This window comes from Lichtheimia ornata (genome assembly GCF_029851405.1).
Source record: "Lichtheimia ornata isolate CBS 291.66 chromosome Unknown scaffold00030, whole genome shotgun sequence".
NCBI lineage: Eukaryota > Fungi > Mucoromycota > Mucoromycetes > Mucorales > Lichtheimiaceae > Lichtheimia > Lichtheimia ornata.
In genome coordinates this window covers 16496-42350 of record NW_026695350.1, presented here as the reverse complement: position 1 = coordinate 42350, position 25855 = coordinate 16496, and the positions used below count along the sequence as shown (strand labels likewise).

General features: G+C 43.4%; 7 protein-coding genes across 7 annotated transcripts; 3 read left to right on the top strand and 4 right to left on the bottom strand.

Annotated features, from left to right (window-relative positions):
• Window positions 1-1291: 1291 nt before the first annotated feature.
• Window positions 1292-2074, bottom strand: O0I10_006635 (uncharacterized protein; the record flags this gene model as incomplete). The annotated part of the gene is made up of 1 exon (XM_058486662.1): window positions 1292-2074. One exon carries the CDS (start codon window positions 2072-2074, stop codon window positions 1292-1294), a length of 783 nt encoding a protein of 260 aa, XP_058342484.1.
• Window positions 2075-2487: 413 nt separating this feature from the next.
• O0I10_006634 (uncharacterized protein) lies at window positions 2488-3057 on the bottom strand (the record flags this gene model as incomplete). The annotated part of the gene is made up of 1 exon (XM_058486661.1): window positions 2488-3057. One exon carries the CDS (start codon window positions 3055-3057, stop codon window positions 2488-2490), a length of 570 nt encoding a protein of 189 aa, XP_058342483.1.
• Window positions 3058-5267: 2210 nt separating this feature from the next.
• O0I10_006633 (uncharacterized protein) lies at window positions 5268-7380 on the top strand (the record flags this gene model as incomplete). The annotated part of the gene is made up of 3 exons (XM_058486660.1): window positions 5268-5586; window positions 5729-5992; window positions 6047-7380. The coding sequence occupies 3 exons, from the start codon at window positions 5268-5270 to the stop codon at window positions 7378-7380; spliced, it is 1917 nt and encodes a 638-aa protein (XP_058342482.1).
• A 413-nt stretch (window positions 7381-7793) lies between these two features.
• On the bottom strand, window positions 7794-9892 carry O0I10_006632 (uncharacterized protein; the record flags this gene model as incomplete). The annotated part of the gene is made up of 2 exons (XM_058486659.1): window positions 7794-9133; window positions 9199-9892. The coding sequence occupies 2 exons, from the start codon at window positions 9890-9892 to the stop codon at window positions 7794-7796; spliced, it is 2034 nt and encodes a 677-aa protein (XP_058342481.1).
• A 3350-nt stretch (window positions 9893-13242) lies between these two features.
• O0I10_006631 (uncharacterized protein) lies at window positions 13243-14686 on the top strand (the record flags this gene model as incomplete). The annotated part of the gene is made up of 2 exons (XM_058486658.1): window positions 13243-13960; window positions 14019-14686. The coding sequence occupies 2 exons, from the start codon at window positions 13243-13245 to the stop codon at window positions 14684-14686; spliced, it is 1386 nt and encodes a 461-aa protein (XP_058342480.1).
• A 3370-nt stretch (window positions 14687-18056) lies between these two features.
• O0I10_006630 (uncharacterized protein) lies at window positions 18057-20157 on the top strand (the record flags this gene model as incomplete). Its single annotated transcript, XM_058486657.1, has 2 exons — window positions 18057-18777; window positions 18836-20157. 2 exons carry the CDS (start codon window positions 18057-18059, stop codon window positions 20155-20157), a joined length of 2043 nt encoding a protein of 680 aa, XP_058342479.1.
• Window positions 20158-21785: 1628 nt separating this feature from the next.
• Window positions 21786-23860, bottom strand: O0I10_006629 (uncharacterized protein; the record flags this gene model as incomplete). The annotated part of the gene is made up of 2 exons (XM_058486656.1): window positions 21786-23104; window positions 23155-23860. 2 exons carry the CDS (start codon window positions 23858-23860, stop codon window positions 21786-21788), a joined length of 2025 nt encoding a protein of 674 aa, XP_058342478.1.
• Between the last annotated feature and the right edge of the window lie 1995 nt (window positions 23861-25855).

Below are 25855 nucleotides of genomic sequence, written 5' to 3'. Positions count from 1 at the left end.
TATAAGGTCAAACAGAGGATGTTCCACGGCATTAAGCATACCTCGTTTAATGATGCTACGCAACGGGAATCATGCTTGAAGTAGTCCAAGTTGGAGGCTACTTGGTTTAAATAAGTCAACTTGGAGTACTCCTACTTGACAAAGTTAAACCAGGAGTACTCTTGGTTGAAAAAATTTTACCAGGAGTACTCCTACTTGGCAAAGTTAAACAAGGAGTACTCCTGGTTGACAAAATTAAACCAGGAGTACTCCTACTTGACAAAATTAAACCAGGAGTACTCTTGGTTGATATAATTCAACCAGGAGTACTCCATGTTGGCAACATTCAACCAAGTATCCTCCAGTTTTTCTATCATTGAATGACGTATACTTAATCCCGTTGCTCATTCTCTGTTTAAAATCTCGAAGCACATAACTTATTATTGGGTTTATTGTAATGAAATGGATCCTTGGTACAACGAAAACCATTTATGAACGCAGCGTACTTTCATGCTTACTTTAACAAAAGCCATTTTATTCACTCATACACCATTCTAATCCTATCATGTACCCTAAATTGGCTGGAGCCCATCCCATCCATGTCCTTGTATATAGTCATAGCGCCACAGAGCTTCAGGGCTAGATGATAAAGAAGAGCAATAGAAAACAAAACGCGATCACCACGCAACCCCATGATACCATCATCCTATTATCCCACATACATTACCTTTGTGCATACCTCCTTCCAGTGATCCAGCACCTACCAGCCCAATAACGCCTGGAATAAAGACTTCCACAAGTAGCATAATATCAGCCCTGCAAAGAAAACTTCTATGACGTCGATTTGATTGATGGCCTAAACGGAAGCTGGTACACTGTGTGGGTTCTGGTGACAAGGCGTCGGCGAACAAGATGGAGTGAATGAGGTTGACGAGGATGTGTTTGTAAAGTGCATTGCAATAGTGGTGAAGAAGCGTATGACGCGTGGGTTGTATCGAGTGCTGTAAACAGTGTTGTTTGAGAAGGACGTGTGGTGACAAGAAAGCAGCCAAGGACACGCGATGCTTATAGATGGAGAGTTCCAGATGGAGCCAATGGTGACAATGGAGAAGGCTGAAGTGTGACAGGAAGGTATACAAGTGGTGGAAGGCGTGAACCGAGTAGTTGTACAAGAAGAATAAAGAGGGCTGTGAAGAAAAACAAGCTGTTGGATTTGGAGCGTGCGTGCTGACTTAGTCGATTTTCAAGTGGGGGCTGCATAATCGGAGATTTCTCTAAGTCGCCACTAACTAGGGGTGATATAAGGACGTCCTCAGAAGCCATCATCGCCATCCATGCCCTTGATTGAGAAGGCTAATCGCTCCAAATATTTAAGCTGTTTCAAAGCGTTCATTGAATGTGTCGATGGTGCGTTGAAGCATTTGATCTCGAGACATGCCAACTTTGGACATCCTTTGACAAGCCCATCAATAAACCTTTGCATTTGATGATGATCCCATTGTGCTGTAAAGCTAATCATCAGGCGTTGAAGCTGATCAAGACCATGGATGGCATTGAGAACACTGGTGATGTTTATCAAGCTGGCGAAATGAATAACAAGCTCCTTCAACTGACAGTGTCGTGGAAATCGCTGAAGGTATCGTTCGAGGGATGCTGTGTGTCGAGGGCCAAAATGATCATCAAGGTGTAACTCGAGCGTCTTCAACTTGGGTGGTATTGTATCAAGTACAGCCATGTGTTCCCTTATCGTATTTGCTGTCATCTTCAACTCCTCCAGGATAGGCGCATTGCGTGGGATCCATCCTCCTAGGACCGAAAGATCAAGTTTCTTCAGCCATCTGTACTCGATAGTGTAGATGTCTTGGAGATGGTCGTCATTCTCTTGCTCTCCAACGTAATTGAACACGGTGAATTTAAAGCGTCCAAGAGTATTTTGGTGCTGCCTTAATGCACGAGCAAAGGCATCATAAAGAAAAAATCCGTCACGGCCCGTCTGGATATAAAGGTCCGTAATCCCGATCTCATCGCATGGCCTTTCTTGTTCCAAATAAACGCATTCAACACCAGGACCTTCTAGAAGCTCAAGACGGTTCATCTAGGGGAGGTGATCCAATACAATGTGTGTCATCTGCGTCTCTTCGGAAGGACAAATTGAAAGCTTCTTGAGTGATGGAAAATGTCTGCAAATTGCTGTTATGTGGTCACGCGTAAATAGCTCTCCTCCATTGCACGTGATAGATAAAGTTGTCAATTTTGGCCAGGTCATCATTTGTAGCGAGATGAAATCCGGAAGATCTTGCTGGAATACGTCGAATGAAACCAAGTTTGGGCAAGATTGCATGATATCAGCAATTGACACTATGCTAGCACCGTCGAGCAGGGCGTCAAAGTGTGTCAAAGTCCGGCCGATCGACTTCAACGATGAAACCAACTGATGAATGCCATGGGGTGTGCTCGCTTACGGAAACAATGGTAAATAAGAGCTCGTTAAATAAAGGATGGATACAATTACTTACATTCAATCGATAACTCCCGTAGCGAACAAAAGTCATTATTGCGTAGCAAATCACAAATCCATACCTCGTTGGCAACCTGGCCCACATACAATTTCTTGATACACCGGGAAAGCCCAACCACATGTGACAGACTGTGGCCTTCGGTATCTCCAACATCGAAACGTAACCCATTGAAGCACTGAACAATACGATCACGCCATACATTGGACACATACAAGTAGGGGCTTGGCGTGGTTGAGCTCATAATAAAATCGTCCATCAACATGGGAACGAGAGTTGTAATAACAATGTCGGTAGGTAGTTGTTTGATAAAGTCAATACGTGTGCTTTGGCGTTGCTCAGCATCCTCTTTGACTTGTTGCAGTGTTGCATAGTGCTTATCATTGGTGTCGACTTTACTCAGCCCCTTGTTGCAGATATTAATGATATGACATTGCTTGCCTTGTTCACCGTACACGTCGGCCTCCCGTAAGTAACCAAGTGCTGAAGAAGGTGAGAGTTGCTGTATGAGGTTGGCATCGTGGAGAGCTGATTCAAAGTTGGCACTCTTTGTGAATGCCATGGCGCGTCGATCCAAAGCTGTCAAGATGGATTCGTAGGATTGAAGCAGCTGTGTCGTTGAATCGTGAACAAGATGTGCATATTTTTCAGAAGAGGTTTTCAGCGTGGGCTGTTTGCATAAATCGTTTCAAATTGAGTGTGCCATGGTTGGTTGGCTGGGAAACAAGAAGGGACGCGACTGACTCCGTGTCATCCCAAACATAGTTTATTGGCCAACCGCGTCCAGTGATACAAAGAGGCTGCTTTATTTCCCTCCATTCCAACAATGACTTCTTTCTATACTTGAACTCACCCTCTAAAGCTTTACTTTTACACCTTGGTGACATTCCTCGTTCGCCATCTGTCAACACAATTGGCAGCAGCCAGCATTCGTTCCCTTGGTTACGCGTCATCTTCACAACAGCTGCTGGTGACCCACTGCTTGCTTGTTCTCGTTTCAGCTTTTCCTTTGCACAGCCTTGAACAACTTCTACTTCGACAAATGGCACCTCCAGTGAAAAACAATCGTCAACGAAACCCATTGCCTCAGCTTCCTTGAGATCGTGGTATTCAGCTTGTTCATCTACTCTACTCCAAAGGTTTCCAACAACGCCCTTGAATATGAGCACACTGCCACCAAACTGGTACTTGCCCACAACCATGGGTAGATCTATTTTGTCTTGGTAATAACATTGGTACGTGGTATACCGTGGGAGATAAGGCTGGCAGGTCTAATGCACGAGGCATCGTTTCTACGCTGCTAATCACCACTATCATCTTGATCAGGTACTTGTCAATGCACCACCCTCCATGCACGCTGCTGCTATTGGTTCATGATGCATGTTTCTTCAACGATGTCGACAAACATGATGGCGTTTTGGATCAAGCAAGTCTTAGGATCCAGTCTTCGTTTTCATCATCCCTTGGTTTCCAGTTGATTCTGTTACAATGATGCCGTTGGATGATGACATGATGTACGAGATGCTCACTTACCCCATGGATGGTTGAGGATGCTCTTGGTTAAGAGGTAGGTTTGGATGACGGACGTTTTGGATAACAAGTTCGGGCCTGATGGTGGTGTTGTATCACGCAATACGGACGTTCACGCTGATCGACAATGTAAGCATGGCTATGGTAAGAGGATCAAACTGCGGCTGTATATTGTGGTTCGTTAGCAGTATTAGGGTGTTCTTTTGGGTTATACAATAAAAAGGATACGTATATAATTGTAAGCATGATAACAGGATTGAAATGCTTGTTCGTGATGAAAGGATGGTTTAAAAATGGGGACAGTAGACAATCGGCATCTTCAACACGCACACATACACACGCCATTTCCCCCTTTTTCTTTTATTCGATACTGCAAGTTGTCCTGTGACCACCACTCCTTCCGAAGAACCCCGTAACGCAATGATAAACGAATCTACCCTTTTATTACCTCACCCATCACATAACACACGTCTACACCCTACATGTGGTGCTCGCTATCATGATATTGAGATAGCATCTAATGGTACGCAATCCGTTACTTATACCACATACCTTGCTAGACAATCAACTTTACCATTTATTTTCAAGACTATGCGACCTCTAACTGTTTTACTTTCTGAGTGATGGATCATCATCTTGGGTTACACAGCATGCAAGCGTTACACAGTATCCAAGAAGACGATGATTCCACTATTTTCACTTTTAGGATTACTTTTCAGCTGCCTTACCCAGTTGTATTATAAAGTATCCTCCATCATCCTTCAACGAGAAAAGTAAACAAGCACCATTGTACAAGCCATTCATGGAATTTAGTTACACACGCTGATCGAGCCTCATATTTGAAATGTGGGATGGCTATTAATCACAACGTCGTTTCAGAGTTAGTGACAGATCTGAAAAGTCAACATGGTGTTGCCTTGATGGTGGCCCTTAGAATAGAAATAAGCAACAACAATGATGGGCTTTATAATGCTTGCACTAATACAACATCGTATTACACACAAATCGCCTTGCTTGTATGAGCAAATATAACGATAAGCATTACTTTTATAAGTGAGTTTTGGATTACAGAGGAGGTTGACTAGTAGGGTGATAAGAAGACACTCATTCATGCATATGATGGGTTGGGGTAGGGCGATCGGGTCAACCAAAGCCTGTGTAACACCGTCACGCGCATGGCAACAAGCAAGCGGGAGGAGGAGTGTCTTGAATTTACGACTTGCTCCTTTACACCACGACGGCATGTTCGAGACCGACATTGACATTCTGTGTCCTTCTCAATCTTCTTTTACCACCAATGACAACTCTTCCATTGACGACGCGATCAATGTTCAGACACACCTTGCGCAACATCACCAGCAAAAGCTTTTGTTGGCTCTTAATGTGAGAGCATCGCTACTCGTGAATGCCGAACGACTCGATCTAGCAAGGAACGACGCCATCGCTATGATGAATCTAGCACCTTCTTCACCCTTGGGTTATCTTTGTGCTGGTGGTATCCATTCAATTCGCTTGAATTACGCGTCAGCAATCAAAACTTTTGATGATGGATTTGAAACGCGTACCACGCTCGCACCCACAATATCATCGCCTTCTCTGCGCACGAGCCACAGCATATGAAAAAAGCGACACACGTATTGATTTCATCAGCAAGTTGCCATTGGATATCGTGACGCATCATATTATACCAAGGCTATTGCAAGGTCGAGTCTTGTTTGAGATTGAATCCCCCTGGGATGATTATTTTGATGTATCTCGTACATGGCGACAACGTATAGCGTTAGTGAGTGGATTGCATTACGAGATTGGACCGGCAGCTTTATCAGCCGAACGATTTGAGCGCGTACAGGATCTGGCACCTTTTATGAGATCATTGGCAGTCATACAGCCTTCGAAAGAGATCTTATCCAAAATCACCGAACGGCGTCTTCGTAGATTCAACGTATTGAATAAACTGCGTGTTGTTGGTAGGTAATATGGGGATATGGGATGCATCTCATTTGCTAACATGCATCCTTTAGAATCCATCTCACGAGGACCTACGTTGCTGCTTTCGTCTCTACGTTCATTGAGCAACACATTGACAGAGCTTGATCTTGAATATGGACGCTATTTACCAGCCAAGAAGCCTTATCGATTATGCGACGTTTTGAATGCATGCCCCAATCTTCTATCCATTCGAATGTCGTGTGGAGACATTGACATGTCATCGGCCACCAAGACCTATCCCAAGATCACCAAGTTGGAATTGTGGAATCGTGATTCCGAAGTGACCAAAGACATCACGCTCTCTCTTTTTGGACCCTTTCCCAATCTACATTACTTGAAATTGTATCCTCCATTGGGGTCTTGTATGCTTCCAATAATTGATCAGCATTGTCCATTATTACAGCAGCTCATCTTGACGGGACGCACACCCGCTTTTTACGATGTTGATGACATGCCAGAGGGAAATACAGGTCTACGTCTTCTCAGTGTTCCCACCAATGACTTTGATGATGGCTTCAAGGAGGACGAGATGGTGCAATATTTGATGAAACACAGCGAGACATTGGAGGCCTTTGGTATCGTAGCGTCAAGTGGATTTAGTGAACCAAGCACATTACTACAAGATCCGGCAAGTCAAAAAGTGACATTCAAACGATTACGGCAAATCAACTATTTGGATGATTCTCAGGAGAGCTTGGTTTCATTTCTTTTGTGGATGATACAACATGCACCTTGTCTGGAATCGGTGGAGACAGTTGCTGGCCTACGACAAGCACCCATTATGGAAGCATTGACTCAACCTGATCACCAGCATATCAAACGACTTGGTATGAAAGTCAGCGATTTTCCAGTGGATGAGGAAGATGAATTGATTCAGCATCATGTGGACCTTGGGCAGCAATCGAATCTGAAAGAATTGAAAATTGATATCCCAAGCCAATTTGACTATGAAGACTCTTGGATTTCGCTTGTTCCTCGATTAACGCAGCTGACCACCATTGAATTTTGCACCTCACACATGAATGCATATGGTTGTTTGGGGTCGTTCATGGAACAGTTAGCTAATGGATGTCCTGCCTTGGAAAAGCTCATCATGTCAGACGAATCACTACTTATGACTTTCAGCGATCTTTACCCCATGCATCGTCATCGCAATCTCAAGCATATCGTTATCGATTGTGAAGGCATGTACGGTGGGTCCACGTTTCAACAATTTTTCACCAATATCGAATCATTACACATCAGTGCTCTTAGGTATAGCTTGGAGGACATTGATAGATTACAAAAGGCATCCTTTAAATTTGTGTTTACACAGAAACTATCTGATACTCCTTACTTTGTCAATGATATTGAAGATGGATTTTAATCATAGAATAAATGATTATACCGTTACATCTGGTTACACATACATGGTAAAACGTACTACGTCCGTCATTCATGAAGGATACAAGAAGGCATCCACATCGAAAGCCCGTACTTTCCGGCATCTCTTTTGATTCCAAATCCATCTCGATAGCAGTACATAGATAATAACTTTATGATGAAAACGTGGGTACACGTTATGTTGGATAGAACAACAGCATCTTTTGGGTATTTACTTATACCATTGTCAATATCATTTAAGGATCGAGCATACCACCAGCATTGGTACTACCCATTTCCATGTCATAAATAAGCACACCTTTGAAGGAACCATGTGATGGTGGTTTCTACATGCTATGTGAGGGGTTGTGTGTAAAATGATAACCGGGTCAGTGAAGTGGTAGATTTATTTAGCAACTACGTTCGCTTGAGGGGATACATTATGTGTAAACGTGGATTACTATCCTGAAGCATGGATCTAATTTCTACGTGAATTGGTCTATGGTGAATAATGCGTTCGAGGTGACGGCAACGTTGTAGACTTAAAACACCGGCGTCAGCGTCCTGAAGATCTCCTGTCATGGTAAGGCTCTCAAGATTGGATAAACCGCTAACTTGGTAGAGAATGGGGTTGGGTATGGCACCATTGATGTTGATAGACAGCTTCGTGAGCCCTTGGCATCCTTGGCGTAATGACGTAAATAGTTGTGTAAATGGCTCTGATTCAAGATCCGTAGCGGTTAAATAGAAAGAACGCAAATGTTTCAGTTCTCGTATGGCGTTGATTAACATGGGCTGTGCTTCATAGAGCTTTACGTTGATAGACTCCAAATGTGATCCTTCTCTATCAAATGCATGATTCACATGGTCTCTCAGGAATCCGGCCACAAGTGTATCATAACCGGCAGGTCGTTGGTTGTCGTGAACTTCGAAATCCACATGGCGTAGGTGCATACGTTTTGCCAAGGCTTCCAAAGAGGATCGATTCATTGTGTAGCCCTTTAATGCCACCGTGTGCAAGCAAGGAGCACGCTCAATGACCCAGCTGATGAACGTGGAAAACGCTCGTAGCGTATCCATTTCAGATGCGGTGAAGCTGGTATACGCATGTAATGTTTTCAGTTGCGTGAATTGAATATGGCTCTCTTTGTTCATGGCATTCAACATCTTTTTTGTGTCGTTTGTGCTCAATAAGGTGTTGAATTCCAGGAATTGCAATGTCGCATGATGATGAATAATGGTGGGTACAATATCATCGAGTGGAAAGTGATTCATGGTATGGGTAATGCAAAGAGACGCCAATCCTTGTTGTCCATAAAGCTTCAGGTCCTGGAATCTTTGGTGATCCATGTTGATTCGTTCGCCATATGCCAAATGACGAATGCATGGTAACCAAGTATCATCCACAAACAATGGTCTTGAGCTCTTCGTGATTGCCATATCCAATATCTTCAAACCAGGCAGGTGTTCTCGAATCATCATCATGTGCTCTCGATCCACCGTTCCTCTCACAGCACACAGCTGAAGCTCTTTTAGTTTTGGATAAACCTCCTTGATGGATGCAATGTCGATCGCTGCTTCGCAAAACAATGATTCAAGATTGGGGCAGATTGCCAATATATGTCGTAATTGTGTTGTAGACGCGTTCGTCTGTGGATAGAGGCGCAATCCCTTACATGAAAGTACGAGCTTGGCTAATTGTGTGCCGATACACGATAACGCGGGTATGCTTTGAACAAGGGTATCCGGTGTTGAAGCTATTGTCGTATGGGAAGTATGTTGGGTCTACATGCATGATTCATTTTACACTTTGGATACGTACCATATATTGAAAATGCTGTCAAGTTCGTAAAACGATACTTCTTAAAGAAGGGACCCAATGGTTGTTCGCATAACTGGAGTATCAGCGATGCCGTATAACTGAATGATTGAATCACCATATCATTGCGTTCATCCAAAGGACGATGTGCTTTTATGGTGTATTGAAGCTGATTGGATGCCATGATACGGTGCCACCAAGCCGACGAAACCATGACGTATTTGCGTTGCTGGTGGAATTCCTCATGAACCAGAATATAGTGGATAATACGAGCACTGATCTCCATAGGAAGGTCGCATATGAAATCTCTGCGCTTTTCACATTGTTGCATGGCTTCGGCCTGGTTTGTCTGAATGGTCTCATACAATGGATCACGCTTATCGACATGCTCGAGTGCTCTGTCGTACACATAGGATGCTGCAATGAATCGTCCTTGCTCCATGTGGATGTATCCTTGACATAAATAACCGAGTGCTGATGCTGGATTGATTTGCTGCATTGTTGTTGCCGTCTCCAAGGCTTTGACAAATTGTGCACAAGCGACATACGATCGTGCTCGCAAGTCGAGTAGATGGAGTTGAAGATTCTGTAATTCGTTGCCAATGGCGAAGGTCTCCTGAATGACATGGACATGTTGGCCTTGAGATGCTGAAGCGCGTAGCTTGTCAATAACGGCAGAGTCGATCAAGCGGGTCATGACTGTAAAAGAAAGAAAGGGAAGAGAAATCACACGACTACGCACAGCATGATGCGGCTGAGGATAGGCACATAGCTTGTACAACCTTACATGTAGATCACCTGCTTCAGGTTTACCCCACCTTTTAGCGTAGTATATGGGATATTCACTGCTTCATCCACCGCTATAATAAAACTTGGGTCATCCATAAATACTTGAGTCCATGCAATTTGAATGTGTACACGTATTTTCTTTGCTTCGAATGAGAAAGCGACTTCACCAATCATCATCTCTGTGTAACATCGGATGATGATTAGCTGCACCGCCTCCTTTGAAAGATGTCTGTTACAGCATGCAGGATGCCTCTCGCCAAATGTAATCAGTATCTGAATCCTCCTTGTTGAACGCAATCATGGTGCAACTCGTTGGTGTTGCCTTCTTTATACAAGCTGGTACACATAATCCTTCTACAGCGATTCATCATAAAAATCTATCTTGTTAATATATAGTACGAAAACTGGTAGTTGATAGGGCATCCCTCCCTTTCATCTTTGTTGCCCAATCCAACGCATGTGAACGATGCTCCTGCTCCAGCCCAGCATGCCCATCATTCAACTTTCTTGATCCGAGGGGATTTGACTGAAAAACGCTCAAACAAAGTAATCATCCAACATGAGCATTCTGTTTTTTTATGTAATCCAAGAAGCATTGATATTGGGGCGGCACATGGTGCTAGGTTGTGTATAGAGGTTTTTAGGTGTACCTATTAGATGTTGCATTAGAGTAGCGTGTTTCATCCATTGCCAGAATCATCATGTCTCCCGCAAACACATCCATTTGCCTCATAATCTCCTTCAATCTTTATTGTGAACGACCCAATACTACACCATGCTTCTATCAATATCCCAATGTACATCACGTAGCTACTTATCCATTCCTCCTCCATCCAACATGCGTAGGTTTCCCGATTGCTTGAATAACATGCACCGTACGTGATCCCCCCTTGAACAGGCATATCCATCATCCAAACCTACCAACAACCAGGAGCATTAAAGAGCATGTGTATTGCTTGAGGACGACGAAGACCGGTAAAGCATCACTTCCAACATAATGGCACCATCTAGAAGCGTCGCACCAGAAAACAATGGAGTGTAAGATAAGCGCTTGAAGGGAAATGGTCTTGGATCCCAAAAGGTGTTGTGTCCTATGTAATCCTTCTCTGATGATCTGAGTATTGAAGTATGCATGCCGACCATATGAGACGAGCGTATGTGAAGATGGTGCTTGAAAAGGTAGGCTAACGATGATGATGATGATGATGGGCAGCTTCAAACAGGGTGTTAGGATTCTAGAATTATTATCCCATATCACCTTACACGTACAAATACCTGAATCCATGCGAAATGCATACACGTAAGCTTATGAGAAACCTTCGTTTCCTGGCAACACGTTTATCTGGAAGGGAAGTGTTGGTTGGCTTTTAGACAATGATCATGCTTGACACAAAGTTGTTTAACAAGCGGACGGGATGCTCACGGTTGACGATGGTTTCTGGTGGAGGTGACGCTGGCAACCGTAAAAGAGGTCTGACGTGGGTGAAAAGAGGATGCTGAAACCGGCACAAGCAAGGAATGGGCCACCACAAGTCGTTGTAGGGAATGACGCGTAACCAAGGAGACAATGCTGGCTGAACAGCAATTCTGATGACAAAATGAACGAGCAATGTCGACAAGAAGTAAAAGTAGAGCTTGAGAAAAAGTCGTCAGGTATAAAAGGAGTTGTTGTAGTGGTTACAGTAAAGGGGGATATGGCAGCGGGGGATTTAGCCAATGAATTATATACTTGGGGCTGTGACACACTTGTACGACAATGAGCAAGTCCCTCAATCAAAGAGTGATCGCGTGTAGAAAAACAAAAGCAATAAAAATGGCTCGCTTGAAGCTATGCCAACATCTTTTTATCCACGGCATATTGAGCTGGTATCTTTTACGTGATTTACCATATGCCTTAAACATGTCAAACCACATCGACGTGATTTTTAAAGATGGGTGATCTCGTGGCAAACACAATGTTATCATCGTTTTCATTCTCCTTCATGCCATGTTTGAATCACCAACGTCCTTAATCACATAAAGCATGCGGCATGTTATGAACGATGGATGTTGTGGGCAATGCGTGTATTGCTATCACCATTTTAGTGAAACCCTTGTGTCACCTTTTCTTTATCGCAGTAGTGGGCAAGTCATATGCATACCGTGAGTGATGAGTGTAGTATCAAACAACCAAATGGAATATTTATTCACCACATCCAGCTTTACTTTGCATGAAGCTGCCACCTCTATAAATGCATTCGCCATTTTCCTCCTGAGCGATGAATCATCATCATGCTTCGGTTACAGATACTGAAACATATGGTGATTCAATGCCTTTCGCTTTTATCCTCGCATTATCTACCGTAAAATGAGCCAGGCAGCCCATTGGATCGTATCATAGACGATCATTCGATCTGCAACCCGAGAACCTCATGATACCACCGACGCATGAAACTCACATTAACATCCTGATTGTTGCATGCTTTAAGACGTACGATGTTTTATTAGCCAGAAGAAGCTTATGTATACTGATCCTTCTTAGTAAAATGCATGTGTGCTACAAGCATTGCCATTGATACGGTTGCCAAGCAACGCTTCACAGAGGCATAGGTGATAACAGGAGGCAGCCATCATGTACAACGTGGAGTATTCTATGGTTACACCAAATCGATCTTCGTCTTCAGGTTGCATGATAGCTGTTTCTTTTTACGCGGTAAGACGGGATTGCTATGCTGCACGAGCAGTCTAGGATAAAAAAGCCATAGTTGGCTACTATTCGAGGAACAACGGGCTGAGACCAAGATCCAGACACAGGAAGACAAAAACGATCTTCGTTTCATCGGATGCACGTGACATGCAAAACAATGAAACATACAGGGCATATTCATCTTCCTCCCATTACTATCAATGGCTGGACACCTTTTAGGATTTGAAGATGATAAAGGTAAATCCGATGTTGCCTGTATAAAAGATGAGCAGTGTTTTATGGAAAGTCAACAATAATAATCATCATCATTCGAGTGGTTATAGTCATAGGGGATCATATTCTACTCAAGTCACGTTACATGTATGGGAAACTATATTCCGAAGCGTAGGTTTTATAAGTGAATTATAAATTTCCGAGTGAGTTGACTAGTAGGGGGGCAAAGAAAGGTAGCCATCATGTATAATATGGGATGCGGTGATCGTCAGCCAAAGCGTGTGTAACATCAGGTATTTGCATGCAAGCCTGGGTTGTCTCGGAATTCAGCCGTTGCTCTTTTTACCCACCACGACACCATGATCGAGACCAACATTGACATTCTGTGCCCTGCCCATTCTGCTGTTGCCATTGGCAACCCTCTCATTGACGACAACATTAAGCTTGAGACAAGACATGTACAAGATTATATGCGAAGGTTGTTGTTGGCGCTCAATGTCAGAGCATCGCTACTTGTCAATGCCGAACGACTCGAACTTGCCCTTGACGATGCAATCGCTATGATGACTCTAGTACCCACTTCACCCTTGGGCTATCTCTGTGCTGGTGGTATTCATTCGCGTCGAGGACACCACGCATCAGCAATCGAGACTCTTAATGATGGATTGAAACGAGTGCCACCCTCTGATCCACAGTATGCACACCTTCTCAATGCACGAGCAGTAGCGTACAACAAGAGCATCAAACGTATTGATTTTATCAGCAAGCTACCATTGGATGTGGTGACACACAACATTATACCAAGGATACTACAAGGTCGATCCATGTTTCATATCGGGAGGCCATGCGGCTATTTTGATGTATCTCGTACGTGGCGAAAACGAATGGCGTTGGCAAGCGGATTGCAATATGAGATTGGACCAGAAGATTTATTCGAGGATGGATATGATCGCGTAAAAGACCTTGCACCTTTTATGAGATCGCTCTCAGTCATAGAGCCCTACAAAGAGATCTTGTCCAAAATCACCAAGCGGCATCGTATCGAATTGAGCATGTTGAAGAAATTGAAGATTATTGGTAAGTAGTGGGAGGATACAAAGTTAATATACATGCCATGCTAACATTTATCATTTAGAATCTATTGGAAGGGGTCCTTCTCTTTTGCTGTCATCTCTACGACCATTAAGCGACACATTGACTGATCTCGTGATTGAATATGGACATTATAAAGATCCCAAAAAGCGTTATCGGCTATGCGACATTCTTGATGCATGCCCTAATCTTGCGTCAATACGAATGAATAATGGAGACATTGACATGTCAGCTGTCACCAAGACGTACCCCAAGCTCATCAAGTTGGAATTGTGGAATACGGACAGCGAAGTGAAGCGAGAAAACATCCCATCTCTTTTGCAAGCATTTTCTCAGTTACGTTTTTTGAAGCTGTACCCTGCATTTGGATCTGATATCTTTTCGGCCGTTGATCAGCATTGTCCATTATTACAGCAGCTCATATTGACCGGTCCATATCAGCATTTTTTTGACACTTTGGATACAACCGCGAGAACAGGTCTACGTGCTCTTAGTATTCCCGCGACCCAAAGTGCCGACGACTTTAAGGAGGATAAGGTGGTGCAATACTTGATGAAACACAGTGAGACCTTGGAGGCATTTGATGTCACAGCAAAACGTGGATTTGCTGAACCAAAGAGGTTATCCCAACATGCGGCAAGTCAACAAGTAACATTCCAACGATTGCGGCAACTTGAGTATCCGACCGATGCTGAAGACGACCTTGTTTGATTTCTATTGTGGATAATACGACATGCACCTTATCTTGAATCTGTGGAGACTGTTGCTGGTCCTCATCAAACACGCATTATGCAAGAATTGATTCGCCCAAAGCACTCCAATCTGAAACGCCTTGGTATGCAACACCGCTTTCAATAGTGGAGGATGAGGAGCGATTGATACAACATCATCTGGATCTTGGACAGCGATCAAGTTTGACAGAGATGAAGATTCGTATCCCAGAGAATTTTAGCTACGACTCATGGTTGGCGGTCATCCCTCATTTATCGCAGCTAACGACATTGGAAGTTAACGCTGAAGGATGTTATCAAGGGTTTTCTGAACGCATCTATCCTCTCATGGAAATGCTTGCTGATGGATGCCCTGCCCTGGAACAGCTCACAATGATACGCGGATGGCCAATGCATTTAAGTGACCTTTATCCCATGGATTGTCATAGGAATCTCAAACGTATCGTAATCGATTGCTCAGAGTTGCGTGGTGATGCATCAACATTTTGCCAGCGTTTTACGAATATCGAATCATTGCACCTCCGCGTTGGTGGATATAGATTGAAAGACATTGATAGTTTAGATTGAAAGACATTGATAGTTTAGAAAAGGGTCCCTTTAAATTTGTGTTGACTGGGAAGCCCAATCGTGTATTTTACTACAAATAAAGGCTCTCCAAGGTACGTTTATATCATATAATGAAACTACCAGAATGAATCGCGTAATATTTTGAGATAATCCTTGCTTGTACATGCATGATAAACATACCACGCTAATCATCGCAGCGCATGCACGTGCTATTTGCGATAGTACATTGTATGTACATGCAAAAGAAGCCTCATAGCATCATGCATGGTGGGTGGTATCATAATAAACAAGCATGAACCATAACACTGAGTCAGGGCTGGAGGCACGTATGATGCAACCACGCCATCAAAAGCAAATGCAGGATTCTCTCGCTCACTTCTTAATATACCCCAAGGGTTGGCTTTTATTACGTTAGATACGCCTGTAATGATTGGAATTTCACACCAAGACATCTATCGAATAAATAGCACTTGCTGATATCTCAAGAGGAGAAACCAATAAATATGCCAATGGCCAAACAACAAGGTTTGATCCATTGGCATTGAAAGTAAACCTTCAGCATGCACGTCTTGAGACAAATCCGGCACAAAACTATAGATTTCATCCTCAGCCAACAGCACGGTTAGCTTATTCGTTTTATTCTAACAACGGTAACAACAACTCTTTCTATTCCTCTCAAGCTCTACTTTTACTCTATGTCTACATTGCTAATTTGCCATTCGTCGTCTGCCATGGACTCGTGTCAACATTGGTGCCTTGGTTACGTGTCATGTCTACGACAGCGTATGTGACCCATCGCCTGCTTGTACTCGTTCCAACTTGCTGTTCTCCACAGCCTTGCCGTTTACCAATGACACTCCTACAGCAAAACGATAGTCAACAGTGGTCATTCTCGCAACTTGCACAGGATTGTGGAATTCAGTTTGGTCATCTTGCGAAAGGTAGCTACCAACAACAGGGGGAGGTTACCGGTAATCCATTCGCATCATATTCCATAGACATGTCTTGTATGGCTACAGTCGTTCGTACGTATAATAGGATGGGCACATGGATGGATTTTTGTTTCAAGCTGCTCAGCACGTTTTCTTTTAACAAGCACCGCCTCCGTTAAAGCTACTCCATGATGGTGGATTTTTCGGCACTCGCAGCACCAAAGAAAGGATTGAACATCGTACACACTCCATGTTCAAGCACATCTTGGTATACGATCCAGAGTTACCCCTTCACATGCCTTACATCTTGTCGTTGTGCTGTTTGATGGTGCGGCTGTTTGTGAGACATGGGATCACTGGTATACCCAGCAATCAGGTATGGATAGATGAGGTGTGGTGATGCTTTGGATCCATGGAGTAGCATTTAATGACGATGAGCGTCTTAGATACGTTTATTCAACCAGGATCCAGCATGGCCATTGTATCCAGGCAATCGGGAGACCGCTTAAAGTTGGATGATGGAACAAAGGATGTGGCTAGAGTGCTTTTAGTTGGGATACCTATGAAGGTAGGTGCTTTGTACGATAGCATAGTCCTATGTTGTCTATAAAAATAAAAGGGGATCACTATAAAAGCTTCACGAAGGAATGAGGATTACTTGTAATGGCTATTGGGAAAGAAGATGGATCGTTAAAGTTTACGTACCCTTTATCGTCGCACACACATATACACTCACGCAATATCATCACCATTGCCAATGATGGCATCCTTGAATCACTATTAGCAATAAACCTTGCAACCTTTTGTCAGTGATTGGATAGTGCTGCGTTGTGGGAAAAACGATTTACCACATCATTATCCTTCTCACGCTTCCTTGTGAGACCCTGCAAACATCCTCGTGTCACCCTTACTTCAATATGGTATATCCAAGTGATGAGTATTCAATAAATGGTCAGTGCCTTATCAGGTTGATAGAGAGCATTCAATCATATACTTATTTATTCATTCAGCATTGAGGTATGGTTGCTAAGAATGTACCTACCAGTTTTACTCCTTGGGATGAATACCAGCTGGCGTTACACAGTAACGAAATAGATGATGATTCAACACCTTTTGTTTTTATGCTCACTTTATCAAACATATCAAGAGGCATGCAGCACCTTGCTACGTTGTATGAAACCTTCGGTCTTTATGATGAAAAATAAAAACATGGTTTGGCACGAACCATTGATGGAACCTAAGTTTACACGTAATAACACGTGGTGATTTGTTTATTAACCATCAGGAGGTTATTATAATCCATCATGGTATGTACTACATGTGCGATAGGAATACTTGGAATGACATTATCGGCAGGGAACGTTTGTCAGAGCCATGGGTGATAACATCATGTACGACATCCATCCAGTAGCCGTTGTTACACCAACTTTAATCCGGATGAGATGATGGATGCCAACGTACGTGTAGGTTTATGCCCCCAATGATCAGCCGGCATTCGGTATATAGTCGTTTCAGCGTTATTGGTAGAGCTGATAAAATCCAATCGGATGCTTTGATAGAGGATTTGCTGTGCTTATGAGAAGCAAACAATAATGATCGTTGGAGTGCTTTTATGAATAAGACATTGTATCCTCCTCCAAATCCTTTTATTGTATAAAAAAATCCATCAAGAAACATTGGCTTTATGGGTGAGTTTTGAATTTCAGAGCAGGTTGTCTAGTAGGGTATTGAGGAAAAGAGCGTTCATGTATATGATGGCGTCGGGTGGAGTGGTCGGCCTGACAACGGCTGTGTAACACTGCGTACCTACAATACAAGGAGGAGGTTATCAGTTGCTGTTTACTCTGCGACATGTTGTTGATCGAGACCAGAATTGACCGCTTGTGCCCTACCCGATCTGCTATTTACAATGAGAACCCTTCCATTGACGACGAGATTAAGGATCTGACAACGCATGTACAAGAGCATGTCGAAAAGCTCTTGTCGACTCTTAATGCGAGAGCATCGCTACTCTTGAAAGCCGAACGACGTGAACTGGCCCTGAACGATGCGCTCGCTATGATGTGTATAGCACCTTCTTCACCCTTGGGCTCTCTCTGTGCAAGTGGGATTGAAACGCTTCGAGGACAGTACGCGTCAGCCATCAAGTTGTATGGTTATGGATTGAAAAAAGTACCACGCTCTCACCCACAATATGAACAACTTGTCAAAGCACGAGCAGCAGCAGAGGACATGAACAACAAGCGTATTGATTTCATCAGCAAATTGCCATTGGATATCGTGACACAGAATATCGTTCCAAGGTTACTGCAAAATGAAACGACGATTCATGTGGAGAACCCATCCAGCTATTTTGATGTGTGTCGAACATGGCGACAACGAATGGCGGCAGCGAATGGATTGGATTTTGAAATTGGACCTGAAGATTTATCAGTGGAGGGATTTTTACGTGTATGGGATATGGCACCTTTTTTGCGATCATTGACAGTCATGCAGCCCTATGAAGAGTTCTTATCCAAAATCACCAAACGGCGTGGCAACTTTAGGATGTTGAAAAAGTTGCATATCTATGGTAGGGTAGAAGGAGGGTACAAGTGCATACACATGTCATCCTAACATGTATCATTTAGAATCTATCGAACGAGGATACGATCTTCTGCTTTCATCTTTACGATCATTAAGCAACACGTTGACGGAGCTGGAGATTGAATATGGACATCGTACAACACCCAAGCAGCGTTATCGACTATGCGATCTCGTGGACGCATGCCCCAATCTTGTATCAATACGCGTGGATAGTGGAGATATCGACATGTCATCCGTTACCAAGACATACCCAAATCTTAAAAAGTTGGAGTTGAGCACGAAGGATCCCGAAGTAAACGAAGGCAACATCCCATCCCTTTTACGACCATTTCCTCAATTACGTGCCTTGAAGCTGCTGCCTGTATCAGGCTCGGAGATTTTTTCAGCCATTGACCAACATTGCCCACTATTACAACACCTGATCTTGTCGAATGGTCCTGTGCAATTTCCTGATATCGTGGACATGCCAGCGAAAAGAGGGTTACGTGCCTTGAGTGTTCCCACCAGTGGCCGTCTTGGAGACTTTAAGGAGGGTGACATGGTGCAATACGTGATGAAACACAGTGAAACGATCGAGGTGTTTGATGTTGGAAAAAGTTTTGGATATTATGCACCCATTGGTTCATTGCAGCAGGAAGCGAGACAACAAGCAACATTCAGACAATTGCGCCAAATCGCCTATCCTTTTGATGCTGAAGAAGGCCTTGTTACGTTTATATTGTGGATGATGCAACGTGCACCTCATTTGGAATCGATCGAAACTGTTGCTGGTCCTCAACAAACACGCATCATGCAAGAGCTGCTTAAACCTACCCATTCCAATCTCAAGCGACTTGGTATGCAAGCAAGCCCTTCTATATTGGAGGATGAGAAGCGATTGATACAACATCATTTGGATCTTGGACAGCAATCGAATCTGACAGAAATGAAGATTGAACTCTCAAAGGACCTTCTTGACCAACCATCATTCATATCAATGATTCCTGGATTAACACAGCTAACCAAGCTTGAATTATACACCATATCGGGATGTCCTCTCCGTTTCTGGAAGTCCACCCTGGAACAACTGGCTACTGGATGCCCTGCCCTGGAACAGCTCACAGTGACAACAACCAAAAGGAGCGAGACTGTGTTTTTAAGTGAAATTTGTTACGTATCTTCTCATCCAAACCTCAAACGGATCATCATCGATGCCACGGAGGTGTGCGGTGATGCATTGGAATTTTGCGAGCTTTTCCCGAACCTCGAATCACTGCATCTCAACGTTGAGTCGTATACCTTGGATGACTTTGATTGCTTAGACGAAGCACCCTTTAAATTCGTATTTACCCAAAAAAAGCCTGAACGTCTCCTTCTCTTGTTCTAATAAAGACGTCAAAGTATACTCCCACTTTGTCTAGCATGTAGCAAATATAGAATCATACGTTTCATACAACGATAAAAGTACTCCAATGAACATGTCCTTTCACCAAAACTAAATGTACTCTTGGATAGCAACCCGCTTGATCCGTGTTTTCAGAAATAGCTACGTATGTCCATCACCGACATATATAAAAGATCCCGTTCCGCGCCTTTAAGCATTTACAGTGCTTATGTTTTATTGTAATAGACAACTAAACTAATCTCCCTAGCTTTACCTCAATGTAGACCAAGTCCATGCCCATCCTGCCTTCGTCCAACATGCGCTGGCCTCCAGGTTCCGTGGTCAAGCATACCCAAAAGATCCATCATCCAAACCTACCTTATATAACACGAGCATCACCATCCACGGTTTTCTTGGAGAGAGATTGTACCAGTAGCAGCATTACTTCCGGCATGATAACATTATCCCCAAACATCGTGTAAACGTAGAGGAAGATGAACCTTGAAGACACGTTGATCCTGGACCCATGTCAAAAGAACCTTGTTGTGCCCTTTATGATCGCTCTCTAATGGTCTGAGTGATGATGATGATGATGATGATGATGATGATGATGATGATGATGACGGCAGCTGTAAAAGCAAGTACTGTTAATACTCTGGGGGTGCTATCACGTATTCCCTTGCACGTACAAATACCTAAAGCTATGCAACATGCATACGCGTAAGATTGTGGGAAGCCTTGGTTTGCTGGTATGACGTTTATCTGGTAGGGAATTGTTGGTTGACTTTCGAGTTGTAGAAGATGACCTAATCACGACGGCAAGCTCTTGAATAAGTGAACGCGATGCTCATTGTTGACGATCGTTTTGGGGTGGAGGAGTCTTTCTCAACCGTAAACGACGTCTAGCGTGGGAGAAAAGAGGAAGCTGAAACAAGCGCAAGCAAGGAATGAGCCACCACAAGTCGTTGTAGAGATGACGCGTAACCCGGAGACGAATGTTGGTTGAGGAGCAATTCTGTTGGTAGATGGCGAACGAGGAATGTCGAAAAGGAGTAAAGTAAAGCTTTAAAGAGAGTCGGAAAGTATTGCCGTTGTTGGAATGGAGGGGAATAAAAGAGTAGCCGCTGTTGACTCGGAGGATTTAGCGAATGGGATTTTATGTCTGTACGCTCACAGAGGAGTTCCTGACAACCATGACAATGATGACAATGATGATGATGACGATGATGATGATGATGATGACGATGATGATGATGATGATGATGATGATGATGATGATGATAGTGGTGGTCGCTGTCAACGCAATATACATGATGAAACGTTTGTATCGTAATTGAATTGGATCTTTATTCCATACCAGATCCACCCAAACGGTCATTTGCTTCCACCAAGTTTACATATGACACTGTTGTTATATTATAAAAAGCAACATTTATCATTTTGTGTGGCTATTTACAGAAACCAATCGTAAGTCAGGGAACAGTCATCCACATAGATTGGCGAACAATATATGAGTCAGCATGGGGTATCGAAATGGGTACTTGAAGAAGTTTGTGTTGTGGGCACATGATGATAACTGTTATGGCTTATCTTTATTTCATTATTGCAATGAAAGATTGGAGAGGTATCTATTATCCAGAACTATCAGAATCTTCAGAACAATCAGAGGAGTTTGAACATGTATGGACGACGATCTTTAAGTGAGGTCGTTGTCCTTGGAGACGCCGAATTCCATCCATGTTGCCGGCTTTCGCATGATAGATCCGAAGACGTTTTAATTGCTCAAGCGTTTGGAGTGCTTGCCAAAAATCGTCCTTGCAATATGTGTCGATGATTGAAAACGCAAATTCTTCCAAATGCTCAAGTTCTTTCAAGGCGTTAATTGCACCGGTGGATGGTGGCGCCATCATGCCGATGATTTCAAGGCGGGACAAACGAGGACATCCTTTGGGAAGTCCATGAGCAAGTCTTACAATTGGATAGTAATGGCTTTCAAAAGAACGCTGCTTCCTTGTACAGTTGACCTCCAAACTCTCAAGTTGGCCAAGGTGATGGATTGCGTCGATCACATTGTACATGCTCTCCCAGTTGTGGCAATGAACAACAAGCTCTCTTAGGTGGGAATGATAGGAAAATCGATGTAGATAACGTGAAACGGCTGCTGTGATCTGACGAATGCGGCGTGTATAATGCAACTTGAGTGCTAGCCTCTTTAGCTTGGGTGGGATTGTATCAAGCACTGAAGCGTTACCCCTGATTGTACGGGATGATATCTCCAATTCCTCAAGCATGGGTGCGTTGCGTGGTATCCACCATCCAGAGCGAATAAGACAAAGTTTCTTCAATCGATCGTATTCAATGTTGTAGATCTCCTCTGGTTCATCACCAACCTTCACATCAAAGTCGATACATTCGAGCGTTCTTTGTTGCTTCGTTAATATAGGAGTAGCATTTGTCCAAGGATTATCAAACGGCAAACACAATCTCACAGAAAACTCTGTAATCCCAACATCATCACATTGCCGTCCTTCCGCCAGGTAGGTGATGCTATCAGCTGGTTCCTCATCGTCGTTATGGTGAACGCACCTCATCCATGGGTAGTGATCCAAAACAACACTTGTCAATTGTGGGTCGAGACATGGCTGAAGCGAAAGTGTCTTGAGTGATGGAAAGTGCTTGCTAATCGCTATCACCGTGTCGGATGTAACAGTCTCTTGTGCATCAGCTAAGCATAATGTCGTTATATTGGGCCATGATGTCGTTGGAAGAGAGTTGAAATTGCAAACAGATTGTTGGCTAATGTCGAGTGAAACCAGGTTCGGGCAGTTGTGGAGAATGTCGTGTATTGGTAATGCGATCTCACTTCCCGGGTACCAGCATAATTGTGTCAAAGTGTTGCCGATTGACTTTAATGATGAAACCATGTCATCCACACAAGCGATTGACGAGCCTTATAAAGAGATGTAGATAAAATCGCATTAAACAATGAATACGGCTTACCTTTAATCTGTAACTCACGTAACGAGTAAAGCTTGTTGTTGCACAGTACATCACAAAGCCATGTTCCAGGATTATCATCTACGACCTTTAATACCTTGAGATGATGAGCAAGCTGAATGACGTGGCATGGCGTGGCAGCCCCATCAAGCGCAGTATCGAAATAAAGTTCATCCACAGATCGATAAATGCGATCGCGCCATATAGTGGATACACCCAAACAAGTGTTGTGTCTCGAAAAGGTGATATAAGAAGGATCCATAAACATGGGAATGAGGGTTGTAATAACAATGTCCAGTGGTAGTTGGCTAATAAAGTCGATGCGTGTGTTTTGGCGTTGCTCAGCATCCGTTTTGGCACGTTGCAGTGTATCATAGTGCGTATCCTTGGTGTCGGCCATGCTCAGGCCAATGTTGCATACACAAATAGCTTCAAGCTGTTTTCCTTGTTCGCCATAAATCTCGGCTTCGCGTATATATCCAAGTGCTGAAAAAGGCGATAGCTGTTGCATAACTCTGGCATCGTGAAGAGCAGATTCAAAGTTGGCGCACTTTGTCAACCCAATGGCGCGTCGATTCAGAGCTGACAAGATGGGTTCAAGGGATTGATGGAGTTGTGTTGTTGAATCGTGAACAAGCTGTGCATACTTTTCAGAAGAAGCTTTGAGCGTGGGCTGTTTGCATAAATAGTTCCAAATAGAGTCGTCCATTGTTGGTTGGCTGGGAAACAAGCAAACAAAACTCCCCGCACCACCTCAAAGGTTTTAATAGGCTAAATCCCCGCGTCAACAGCAGCCGCTTTATTCCCCCTTTACTCCAACAACGGCTTATTTCTACACTCGACGACTTTCTCTAAGCTTTACTTTTACTCCTTTCGACATTCTTTGTCCCCATCTACCAACGGCATTGCTGTTCAGCCAGCATTCTGGTGACGCGTCATGACCAAAGACAACTTCTCTTGCTTGCTTGCTTCTTTTGACGCTCTTCAAGTTCCTCTTTTACGCAACCGTCTAAACTACCACGGTCGACAATGCCGCCTCCAATGGAAAACGTTCATACACAATCGCTGTCGTGCCATCTTGTTCAAGATCTTGGCGTTGAGCTTGGTCGTCTTGCCTAGTCCAAAGGTATGCAACAGAGCTATGACCGATAAAACGCAACAACAACAATCCAAGCTTGTTTATAAGTTATAGAGATGCACTCGCTCATGGCAACAGTTGTTGAGACATGGAATATGAAGGATACAATTGTGGTATGGCTCATACACTGGGTAATTGCTTCAAGCTGCTAATCATCATCATCTCCAACAGGTACCTGTCAAGGCACTCAACCTCGACGTATGCTGCTGCATTTGATTGCTGATGGATGTTTTTGAAACGGGGTTCGACGATAAGGATTGCACGCTGCATGGCACGTTTTTATCTCGCACAACTTTATATCAGGATCCAATCTCAACTCGCCTTCAGCTCATGGTTTTTATTGTATTCGGCTATTGCACTGTTGGATGGTCTCTATTGTACACCTGGCGCAAGTATGATACATGGATGGGTGGTAATCCTTTGCATTAATGGGTATGTATGGATGATGGGTTGATTGGACACGCTAGCTGAAAGGGGTTTAGGATTGGATAGTCATTCCCTGGAGATACACATGTTGAAAGAAGCCGGGATGGATATGGTAAGAACTATGGTAGAGGCCACCTATAGTGGTCTATGGTTGTATGGGCTAGACTAGTTTTATGGTTGATGAAAATAAAGGTAGTCAACGTAATGTTGTAAAAGATAACATAGAATGAGTGGTATTGGTTCTGGTTAGTGAGCGACATTCGCATCATCATTATATGAACAATCGTCAATGCTTTGAACACATATATCATCATTGCCTTCATCCTCGCCATCCCTCCCCTTTATCGTAGACAAGCTATCATCTTTCTTGAATAAATTTTGAGGATGGTTACCTTGTGTCTTTATCCGCACCCCTTTTCGGCTCTTAGCCTTGCTCACTTTCTCGTTGGGTTATTGTCTTTTCTTAGTGCCAGGCACGTGAGCATAGACGCGTTGCGAATGTGTGCCTCACAGCCGCCTTTCGGTTGTAATTTGTCTTTTTTATCCATGTTGATGGACTTGAACCTAGTAATGCATACCATTTGCATGTCATCAGCGTTTCTTTTCATTCATCTTGGATTACATTCACTTGGAAAAAGTGGTACAATGATGATGGGATCTGGTAACTCAAAAATCATCACCTTGAGGATTCCAATGCATGTGGCAGTTGGCTCGTACAATTACCTTGTTTTTTTGTCTTTGACGATTGTGAAACTATTTCAAAAGCACATGCGTAGCCGAATGCCGTTTATTACGGTGGGTAGGGTGAAGAAGGCAACGTGTGAAGTCATGATGTCTTTGGATGCTGTGTAACCTTAAAGTGGCGTGTCATCTCTCACAAGGTAAATCATGTCGACCCTTTGCTTCATCCTGGATAAAGGCAACGTTTTATTTCGCTAAACGATCACTTTGGGTCTAAAGGTTGACCATATCATCAATCTTAGTTCTTTGCATATTCTTGCAGTAAAAGAGTGGTAACACAAGGATGCATCATGTGGCACGAAGGGCAGGTGTGGTGAAGGCCTAAACCATAATCCTGCAGTGCTGCTCTCTCTTATTTATGCATTTGCTAATAGTGGTAGATGGCTCGATTGTATGTGA